This window comes from Salmo trutta, chromosome 34 (assembly GCF_901001165.1).
Source record: "Salmo trutta chromosome 34, fSalTru1.1, whole genome shotgun sequence".
In the NCBI taxonomy this organism is placed as follows: domain Eukaryota; kingdom Metazoa; phylum Chordata; class Actinopteri; order Salmoniformes; family Salmonidae; genus Salmo; species Salmo trutta.
In genome coordinates, this window is record NC_042990.1 from 24876397 (window position 1) to 24887828 (window position 11432).

Sequence of the window (11432 nt, forward strand, 5' to 3'; positions counted from 1 at the left end):
CCACAGATACAGCAGGCTGAGAACAGAATCATCTAGAGAGAGAGAGAGAGAGAGAGAGAGCGAGAGAGAGAGAGAGAGAGAGAGAGAGAGAGCGAGAGAGAGAGAGAGCGAGAGAGAGAGAGAGAGAGAGAGATACACAAAGGTTTAAATTACTGCACCTCCTCATACTGTAGCTACCTTGTCAGCAGTAAACAATACATGCTGAGATGGGAGGGAACGAGATGGAACACACCGTTTATAGTTTCCTACTGTATCACTGTAAATATTGTGCTGTTGTTGAATATTTCTTACAGCGCAAAATGTATTATTTACTGCATAGTTATCCTCTCTCACTCTCTCTCACACACACACATTTCTGACTTTTCCTGGTAGCTCAGTTACAGTGAACTGACCACTAAGTATCCCCACACACTTTATTACTGTGTGTGTGTGTGTGTGTGTGTGTGTGTGTGTGTGTGTGTGTGTGTGTGTGTGTGTGTGTGTGTGTGTGTGGTGTGTGCGTGGATACACACACATCGGGATCCTAATGTTACAAATCAGAACTCCTTTTTCAGTCATTAGCCATCGTTTGGAAACACATCAGACTCCAGAGATACACTAACCTACCATAACCTAATCATCACACAGAGAGAAGAGAAGAGGAGAGGAGAAAGGGGGAGGAGAGGAGAGGATGGCTTTTACTAAAGTGAGATCGAATGACAGTGAGATAGAGAGCATGTGAAAGGATGAGAAAGAAGGTGTGATGGAGGGAGACAGAGGGTGATGCATAAGCCAGAAGATGGAAAGAGTGAAAGGAGAGGAAAGAGTGAATAACACAGAGTGAGGAAGGAGCAATTACTTTGTTATGGATCAGTCATTTACACCTCTGTGACTTCTGAGAGGAGGATAGGAGAGAGACCATTGGGAGGCATGAGGAGCTACTGCTGGACCTTTTGGAAGGGCTTCGTTCCCTGACGGAACGCCACGACCAAGGGTTCAAGGCTATTATGGAGCAAATCAGGGAGTTGGCTCAAAGGCAACCTGCCACCTCTGAGACCCCCCAACCACCCAGTAACCTTTTTACTATTAGTGGTGGGTTTGTACAGCCTACCCCGGCTCCCCGAGAACCACGCTTACCACCTGCAGAGCAATATTTTGGGGACCCTGGAACCTGCTGGGGTTTTCTTTCTCAGTGCTCCCTCATTTTTGAGGTGCAGCCATCTTTATTCCCTTTGGATCGGTCAAAGATAGCGTATATTATTACGCTAATGTCGGGAAGGGCGCTCTCCTAGGCTACGGCAGTTTGGGAGCAACAATCCGCTATTTGTCGTGATCTGGAAGACTTCATAGCAGAGGTGAGGAAGGTTTTCGATTCTCTGGTATCTGGGAGAGGTGGCCCGAAAACTACTTGAATTACATCAAGACTCCCGTAGTGTGGCAGACTACGCTGTAGACTTTCGCACGTTGCCCTCCGACAGTGCCTGGAATCCGGAGTCCCTATTCGATACCTTCCTTCACGGATTATCAGAGGTGATAAAAGATGAGCTAGCTGCTCGGGAGTTACCGGTGGACCTCGATTCCCTCACCATTAGGATTGATGGACGTCTATGAGAACGCAGGAGTGAGAGGAGGTCTGGCCTAGGTCACACTCGTCCATCCGCTGTGGCTCGCTCACCTCCGAAGGAATCCGGAAGTCCCCGAAGGCTGTTTTTCAGAGAGGATCCGAGGCCACCCGACCTCCCTCGAGAATCATCGATGACGGGTGAGTTGGATACACCGGAACTTCTGCAACTGGGAAGAGCTAGATTATTGCCTAGGGAACGTTTGGGGAAGCTCCAATAGTTGTCTGTTTTGTGGTGCTGTAGGGCATTACATAGCCACCTGCCCAGTGAAGAGACCTGAATCCTTAGTAGGTACAAGTACACTGGTGAGCCTGACTGGGAACCCTCTAATTACCATTACCCAAACTCCTTTTTATGTGATCTTGCTGTGGGGAGACCAGTCTAAGTCTCTCCGGGTGCTCATTGACTCTGGGGCAGATGAGACTTTCATGGACACTACCCTGGTATTGGAACTAAGTATCCCTACTCAACTCCTCTCCGTTCCCATGGATGCCAGGGCACTGGATGTCTGCTCCATTGGAAGAGTCATGCACAGCACAGTTCCTATTAATATGTGGGTATCTGGAAACCAAAGTGAGTCAATACAGCTTCTCCTCATTGAGTCTCCCCACTTACCTATTGTTTTGGGATTTTTTGGGCTCCAGAAGCACAACCCCGATATTGACTGGACCACGGGTTCAATCCTGGGTTGGAGCCCGTTCTGCCATTCACACTGCCTGAAGGCGGCGCAGGCTTCCCCAGAACGTCTGCCTTCAGGATTGAATACGGCCTTGGATCTCTCTGCCATTCCCGCAGAGTACCATGTACCCTCCCTCCACATTGTTCTTACGATTGTGCTATTGACCTCCTCCCAGGCACCACACCGCCTCGAGGCTGGCTATATTCCCTGTCTGGTCCTGAGACCAGGACCATGTACATCGAGGACTCTCTGGCTGTTGGGAGCGTTCGCCCTTCTGCCTCTCCTGCTGGCACAGGATTCTTCTTTGTGGGGAAGAAGGACAAGACCCTGCGTCCATGCATTGATTACCGGGGCCTCAATGACATTACGATCACAAATCGGTACCCTCTACCACTCCTCTCCTCAGCTTTCGAACCTCTCCAGGGGGCTATCATCTTTTCCAAACTGGACCTTCGGAATGGCCACCACCTTGTGCGTATACACGTGGAAGACGGCTTTCAACACTGCCAGTGGACACTATGAGTACCTGGTCATGCCATTTGGGCACACCAACGCGCCCGCTGTCTTCCAGGCCCTGGTCAACGATGTGCTCTTGGACATGTTAAATCATTTTGTTTTTGTCTACTTCGACGACATCCTAGTTTTCTCTCGTTCTGCCCAGGAATACATTCTCCATGTTCGACATGTCCTTCAGCGCCTCCTGGAAAATCAGTTGTTTGTAAAAGCTGAGAAGTGCGAGTTCCACCGCTCCAATATCTCCTTTCTGGGATACATCATCGCTGAAGGGAATGTTCAGATGGATCCGGAAAAGGTGAGAGCGGTGGTGGATTGGCCCCAGCCCACGTCCAGGGTGCAGCTACAATGTTTCTGGGGTTTGCTCATTTCTACTGCCGTTTAATTCGGGGCTACAGCAACCTGGCACCCCCCCTCTCTGCACTCACCTCTCCCAAGGTAACATTCACATGGTCTCCAGCAGTGGACAAGGCTTTTAGGGACCTAAAGCAGGGATTCACTACTGCCCTCATCCGTCTAGACCCGACTCGTCAGTTTGTGGTTGAGGTTGACGCTTCCGACGTGGGAGTAGGGGCCGTCCTTTCCCAGCGATCCGTCCAGGACCAAAAGAATCATCCCTGTGCCTTCATGTCCCATCATCTCAACCCTGCGGAGAGGAACTATGACATTGGGAACCTGAAACTCCTAGCAGTTAAGATGGCCCTGGAGGAGTGGAGGCACTGGCTGGAAGGGGCGGAAGATCCATTTTTGGTGTGGACTGACAATAAGAATTTAGAATACCTCCGCACTGCCAAGCACCTTAACTCAAGGCAAGCTTGTTGGGCCCTGTTATTTACCAGGTTCAGTTTCACCATCTCCTACCGCCCAGGGTCCAAAAACGTGAAGCTCCCATCTGTACAGTTCCACTGCCACTCCCTCTGAATCTGAGACCATCCTCCCTGCCTCATGTTTGGAGGCTTCGGTTGTTTGGGGTATTGAGGCTCTGGTCCGCAAGGCACCCTGGGGGGGGGGGGGGGGGGGCTGGCTAACCGGATGTTCATTCCTGATCCGGCCCGGCCTCAGGTCCTGGAATGGGCTCACTCCTCCAGGCTTACCTGTCATCCTGGGGCTCATCGTACCGTGGCTTTCCTCCGACAATGCTTCTGGTGGCCCACCATGGCTCCTATTGTCTCGGCCTTTGTTGTCGCATGCATGGTGTGTGCTCAAAGCAAGACTCCGCGGCAAGCTCCGTCTGGCCTCCTTTAGCCACTCCCTGTCTCTCATCGCCCCTGGTCCCATATTTCCCTGGATTTCGTCACTGGGCTTCCTCCGTCAGACAGAACACCACCATTCTGACAGTGGTGGATAGGTTTTCCAAAGCCGCCCATTTCATCCCTCTTCCCAAGTTACCTTCAGCCAAGGAGATGGCCCAGCTCATGGTGCAGCACGTCTTCCGAATCCATGGACTCCCGGTCGACATGGTTTCGGATCTGGGTCCTCAGTTCTCGTCCTGATTCTGGAAGGCGTTCTGCATCCATATCGGGTCGTCGGCACTGTCACACCCTGATCTGTTTCACCTGTCTTTGTGATTGTCTCCACCCACCTCCAGGTGTCACACGTTTTCCCCATTAGTCCCTAGGTATTTATTCCGGTGTTACCTGTGTCTGTTGCCAGTTCGTATTGTCTTGTCAAGTCAACCAGCGTGTTTTGCCGTGCTCCTGCTTTTCCTTATCTCTCTTTTGCTAGTCCTCCTGGTTTTGGCTCTTGCCTGCCTTGACTCTGAACCCACCTGCCTGACCATACTGCCTGCTCTGACCTCAAGCCTGCCTGCCACTCTGTACTTCCTGGACACTGACCTTGTTTATGATCTTTTGCCTGTCCATGACCATTCTCTTGCCTGCCCCTTGGATTATAATAAATATCAGAGACTCAAACCATCTGCCTCACGTGTCTGTGTCTGGGTTTCGCCCTGTGCCCTTATATAAACAGAGAGTACACAGTGGCAGAATACCTGACCACTGTGACTGACCCAAATCTAAAATCACAAAGTCGTCAGTCCGCAAGAAGAGACATGACAGGAATTTGTGGGGATAAACTGAATAGCCAGGACCAGTGTGAGAGAGGCCACCGTAGGCAGACCTGGCTCTCAAGAGAAGACAGGCTATGTGCACACCGCCCACAAAATTAGGTGGAAACTGAGCTGCACTTCCTAACCTCCTGCCAAATGTATTACCATATTAGAGACACATATTTCCCTCAGACTCACAAAGAATTGGAAAACAAATCAAATTTTGATAAACTGCCATATCTACTGGGTGAAATACACCAGTGTGCCATCACAGCAGCAAGATTTGTGACCTGTTGCCACAAAAGGGTGTCATGACGTTGGCCTGTGGGTAAGGTTTATGACCCCCCATAAATACCTTTCTCCCTTCCCTCTCTCTCTGACTCTACTGAAGGACTCTCAAATAGCCTTTGTTAAACATAGAGAGTCTGGGAACATCAAACAAGTGGGGGAAAGGAACCATATTTCGGTAATAGAACCAGTTGAAAATATGCATTGGAACTTAATGAATATGATGTCAGTTCGGTTGTCATCTGAGACATTATGACTGATGACAGGATGACATAAACTGTATCTGGGAAAGTCTACACATTATAGTTATCAGATTCACATGGAATTGTTGTTCAATTTAAATTCCCAGTACGGGAAACAAATTAAATAAAAAAATGTATTAATTGAAATGTATGCATTCACTACTGTAAGTCGCTCTGAATAAGAGTGTCTGCTAAATTACTAAAATGTAAATGTAAAAATGCAATTTAAATGAAACTATTTGTGAAAAGATTAAACGTCATTTTAGCTTCCAAATGAGAGAATTCGGTTTTCATAAGGTTAGAGCCCTGCTCAATCAGTGGCCTGCCCTGTGAAGAGACATGGGTTATAAACTATGAAACACACCCTTCTCTCCCTCCACTATATAAGCCCTTGATGAAAATGTAACCTCCTGTTCCGAGGACGATAGGATGACGGTCCATACGTTAAAAAGGACTAACATGTCAACTATAGAACTAAGCCAACCTCAGCGTGAGCTTTGGTTGTGAATGGTATAACTCTTATTCACTAAAGAAGTGAGCCATCCTAGCCGTTGAGTTAGCAACAGCAGCTGTAAACGTGGGCTAGGAAAGGATGGACGACGTATCCAGTCTAACACACAACGAAGATACTACAATGTATCCAATTTACCACCAGAGACATTCTTCTGAGGACAGGAAGATCTCTGTTGGCCAACACGGCCAGCATCTACAACCAACCTACCGAAGCGCAGCTCAGAGGAAATATTTATTGCATTTTCCTTTTCCAAATGGGCGGTAATTTAGAATGCATAAGATACTGTATTTACGAAAGCTTAGCTTCTCCCTTTGTTCCTCAGTCTTCCTGCTATTTCGTTCAAGCCCAACCCCCTCTCTTTGTGTAACAAGCCATCATACAGGTTCCGTCCACCAGGGACGTTTTCTGTATGACATAATTTGCATTCTGTGTATATGTAATTCTGTGTGATTAGTTAGGTATTTAGGAAATAAATAATTAAACCCAATTTTGTATTGCTGATTCAACTTGTTAGCCAAGAATTTACAACTTTCAGATGAGACTGAAATAAGGTGACGATTAATATTGACTGCTATTGATGTAAAATATTACTAGGTCTTTCAGAGTTTATTCGGAAGATAACAGCTCTATAAACACTCTTTCGTGGTGCCCCGACTTTCTAGTTAATTACATTTACATGATTAGCTCAATCAGTTAATATTAATTACAGAGAACGGATTTTATAGAATAGCATGTCATATCACTTAATCCGGCATAGCCAAAGACACCACAAGGGCAATGAGTGAAGAACAAACACCATTGTAAATACAACCCTTATTTATTTTCCCTTTTGTACTTCAACAATTTACACATCATTAACACTATAGACATATGACATTTGAAATGTCTATTCCTTTGCAACTTTTGTGAGTGTAATGTGTTACTGTTGAGAAGAGACAGGGAAAGAGAGACAGAAAGAGAGAGCGAGCAAGCGAGAGAGAGATGGGGTAGAAAGGGAGAGGCGACTGAGAGACGAGGAGGGAGAGACAGAGAGACAGAGGCGGGGGGGGGGGTGAGAAAGAGGTGACTCCTGTCTCTGTCTCCTCTAGTCTCTCTTTCTGAAGGACCTGAGTAACTCTTACCTCCTGTCCTGGATATATTTCTGCACGTGCTCACGCCCTCATACAGAGGACAACAGTGCTACTGTAACCGATGTGAAATGGCTAGTTAGTTAGCGGTGGTGCGCGCTAATAGCGTTTCAATCGGTGACGTCACTCGCTCTGAGACTTGAAGTAGGGTTTCCCCTTGTGTCGCAAGGGCCGTGGCTCTTGTGGCGCGATGGGTAACGATGCTTCGGTGGGTGTCAGTTGTTGATGTGTGCAAGGAGCCCGGGTTGGGGCGAAGAGAGGGACGGAACCTACACTGTTACATTGATGCTGTTGACCCGGATCATTGGTTGCTGCGGAAAAGGAGGAGGTCAAAGGGGGGGTGAGTGTAACCGATGTGAAATGGCTAGTTAGTTAGCGGTGGTGCGCGCTAATAGCCTTTCAATCGGTGACGTCACTCGCTCTGAGACTTGAAGTAGGGTTTCCCCTTGCGTCGCAAGGGTCGCGGCTTTTGTGGCGCGATGGGTAACGATGCTTCGGTGGGTGTCAGTTGTTGATGTGTGCAAGGGTCCCTGGTTCGAGCCCGGGTTGGGGCGAAGAGAGGGACGGAACCTACACTGTTACACTACACTCCTTAACTCACTGACCTGCAGTCCTGTGTCTGTGTACTCTGGTGTATGGTGGGTGTGTGCATAAGTGTGTGTGTGTGTGTTTTGGTTTTCCGTGTGTGTGTTTGTGTGTGTTTGCGTGCGTGCGTGCATGTGTACTTACGATGAGTCCAGTCCTCTTCCTAGCACACAGGACTCCACACATCCCACAGATGAGAAACTGAGAGAGAGACAGAGAGAGGAATCAGATCAAAACTGGTTCATGACATGAGCAGAACCTAATCTGAACCTGTTCAGAACTGGATCATAACTTGATCAGAAGAGAAAACAACTTCAGATGTCCAAGTTCAAAAGGGACAAAATTGTGAAATTATGACAGCATAGAAACTATCGAATAATTTAATAAACCTTCAGTAAAATGATGAGAACCTATAGCTCCTCCCTAGCTCATCTGGCGAACATCAATGGGACAGACCTCCATGGAACCTTTCACAGACCTCTGTCATGACTGTCCTGATCAGGTCAGGGTACAGGAGACCACCACCCTACAGATTATCTCCCAAACCCCCAACAGAGGAGGAGAGATCTAGGGGTCTGAAGATGTGGGGGTTTTATGACACCTCACGCCCATAATAAAACTTAGGCCACAGAGAAATTCCTTTGTCCTAACAATGGAGAACTGGCCTCAGAACATTAAACATGCAATAAAGGGACTTTGGAACAATGGTTTCCGTCAGCCACAATGGTGGTTATGACGAAAAGTGGAATAGTAAAATGTATGTAACTTTTGTATTTGTTTTTAAAGGTTAAGAGATGACGTTATTATGAAAACATTGTACCTTTAAGAGTTTTCCCAGTATATGCCTGATGTTTATACATTGTACGCTGTTTGGAAAATATCCAAATCAAACAGAATGTTTTGGTAAAGATGAAATGTGAAGTTAGTGTCTAAAATTGGATTTTTAGCCAAATCTAAGCCTTGCCCCCTTTACTTGGTCCGCTCAGAGAATTGCCCTAAAGACGGTTACACCCACTTCTGACCTGAGGGTATAAGACAGGAGAGTGAAGAATTAACATAGAAGACTATTGACCCCAAGCTGCAGCTAAGGTCTAACAAAGTCGACGAACCCCAAAACGAAACACAAGGTTGAAGACAAAGAAATATTTTTCTACACGAGCTACGGACGAGTAGCTGTGTCTAAGCGGGTGAATTCAAGCCGAACCACCCAGCCTCCACTCTCCATTGAATCGTGGTATCGACACCATTCGAGCCGAAGCTGTGAGCTCTGAGCTACAGAGCTGTCTGTCCTCAGAAGACCCCTTTCCGATCAAGGGTGAGGATCAGACCACTTAGCCAAGAAGGACACTGACATCGTGAGGACAACCAGAGAGTTGCGCCGGAGAACTGCGTCATTTAGAAGCCTAAACGACCCACGCGGAGCTTCCCACCTGAGAACTCCAACACGTAATTACATCATTATATTCTGACCCATAAGAGCGGCAGTTCGGGGCAAGGCTAATTTTAAATAAGCATGGCTGACAAATGAACCCAAATGTATATTTCTCTCGTGTACTTCCTTTCTTTCTCTCTCTTTAAAATCCCCATTTTGGGTAACAAGCGCCATAGTGTGTTGGCCCGTTATACTAAGTCCTAATCGATAGCTAGACTGTGTTTTGTGTATGTGCATTTTTATCATCATTTTAGCTTGCTAGTAAATAAATAATCAACTAAGATTGGTGTGGTAAATTCAGTGGTAAAGCCCGGGTCCGTGCAGATTCCCGGATTATACGACTTTCAGATTATGAGACTGTAGAGGAAATTGATTAATTTAGCGACTGTTGTAATCGATATTCTGATATCCTTTGAGTTAATTTGGGAAATAGAAACTCAATCAAAACAATGTTCCCATGGTGCCCCAGGTTAATGAGTTAATAATTGCTTGATTCATTGCTTAATTCATTTAATCACGTAATTATAAACCGTTAATCATTCGATGAGCAACAGTCGTCACATTAACTAATACAACGTCACGACACCTCCATGGAACATTTCACAGACCTCCATGTAACATTTCACAGACCTCCATGGAACATTTCACAGACCTCCATGGAACGTTTCACAGACCTCCATGGAATGTTTCACAGACCTCCATGGAACCTTTCACAGACCTCCATGGAACGTTTCACAGACCTCCATGGAATGTTTCACAGACCTCCATGGAACCTTTCACAGACCTCCATGGAACGTTTCACAGACCTCCATGGAACCTTTCACAGACCTCCATGGAACATTTCACAGACCTCCATGGAATGTTTCACAGACCTCCATGGAACCTTTTACAGACCTCCATGGAACCTTTCACAGACCTCCATGGAACCTTTCACAGACCTCCATGGAATGTTTCACAGACCTCCATGGAATGTTTCAAAGACCTCCATGGAATGTTTCACAAACCTCCATGGAATGTTTCAAAGACCTCCATGGAATGTTTTACAGACCTCCATGGAATGTTTCACAGACCTCCATGGAATGTTTCAAAGACCTCCATGGAATGTTTCAAAGACCTCCATGGAACGTTTCAAAGACCTCCATGGAATGTTTCACAGACCTCCATGGAATGTTTCACAGACCTCCATGGAACGTTTCACCGGGAGAAGTGAAATCGAGACAATGAGACTGTCTTCTGTAAACGAGCGCGAGGCGCTCACTGTATGAGCATAAAATGAAACCAACACATTAACTATTTCACTTGCTTTGGCAATGTAAACATATGTTTCCCATGCCAATAAAGCCCTTTGAATTGAATTGGGAGAGAGAGAGAGAGAGAGAGAGAGAGAGAGAGAGAGAGAGGAGGGAGAGTGGAGAGAGGAGAGAGAGAGAGAGAGAGAGAGAGAGAGAGAGAGAGGGAGGGAGGGAGGGAGGGAGAGAGAGAGAGAGTGAGAGAGAGAGAGAGAGAGAGGAGAGAGAGCAGGGAGAGAGAGAGGGAGATATGGTAAACTAAAGGCTCTACATACACACAGGCCGCTCCAGATAGGTGAAGCGTCTCCTTGCTGTGGTTTGTGTTCCTCCCTGACCCGGCTGAGCCCAACGGCTCCCAGGACGATACTGGAGACCCCCAGCCCCACCTCCAACACTGACAGCAGCAGCAGGCTCCACAGAATTTTTCGGCTGGAACACATCCTGCCCGGGCATCCTCATGGAGACCAGTCCGCTTGTCTGCCCTCCTAAGTCGGCTTCAGTCAGGAGGACACGGGTTGGCAGCAAAACTTTTTTAAACGAAAATAAGCGTTTCGTCGGCTGCTCCCTGGAAAACAGTCACGGTTGTTGATAAGTGTTCTGTCCTGGTTAAATATAGATGACCTGGATAAGTTCAGGTACCTTCTGGTTTCACCCCATTTCAAAACATTTATATTGTACTTGTGCCAACTAGCAACCCGACCCTGGAGGATCCAACGCTGGCGGACAGAGGAGGAGAGGGCTTGATGTCCATATCCCTGATGAGGAAAGTTCTGGGCAGGAGATCAGGTAAATCCGTTTGAAACGTAAAGAAGTTGCCTTCCACGGACATCTCTGTCATTTCGAGCAGATGTTATATTTGTTTTATTTAGCTACCAATTTTTATCAATGCGACTAACCTGCATGAATAAAGGCTGGATCAAATCCAAAAGTGAGTCGTCTGGTTGCTCTCGCTGATAACGGGAGCTTCTCCGGTCAATAATGAGAGGAGAGCATTCTGCTCTGAACGGTCGCTAACGAGACTGGCACGCGGTTGCTGTCCATGGGGCTTAAACGCTTGCGCAGACACACTCAACACCCTTCTGCGACCCGACCCAAGTGCCCTCCAGTTCTCTCTC

General features: G+C 47.2%; 1 protein-coding gene across 1 annotated transcript in view; it reads right to left on the reverse strand.

Moving 5' to 3' along the window:
- tmem196 (transmembrane protein 196) overlaps positions 1-11364 on the reverse strand; it is a 12891-nt gene extending 1527 nt beyond the window's left edge. The window contains exons 1-3 of the mRNA XM_029731134.1: positions 10593-11364; positions 7741-7797; positions 1-32 (exon numbers count right to left, since the gene is read on the reverse strand). The exon at positions 1-32 is cut by the window's left edge and continues 104 nt beyond it. Coding sequence (XP_029586994.1) covers positions 1-32; positions 7741-7797; positions 10593-10757 — 254 coding nt within the window. The 5' untranslated portion in view covers positions 10758-11364. The remainder of the gene's footprint in view (positions 33-7740; positions 7798-10592) is intronic.
- Between the last annotated feature and the right edge of the window lie 68 nt (positions 11365-11432).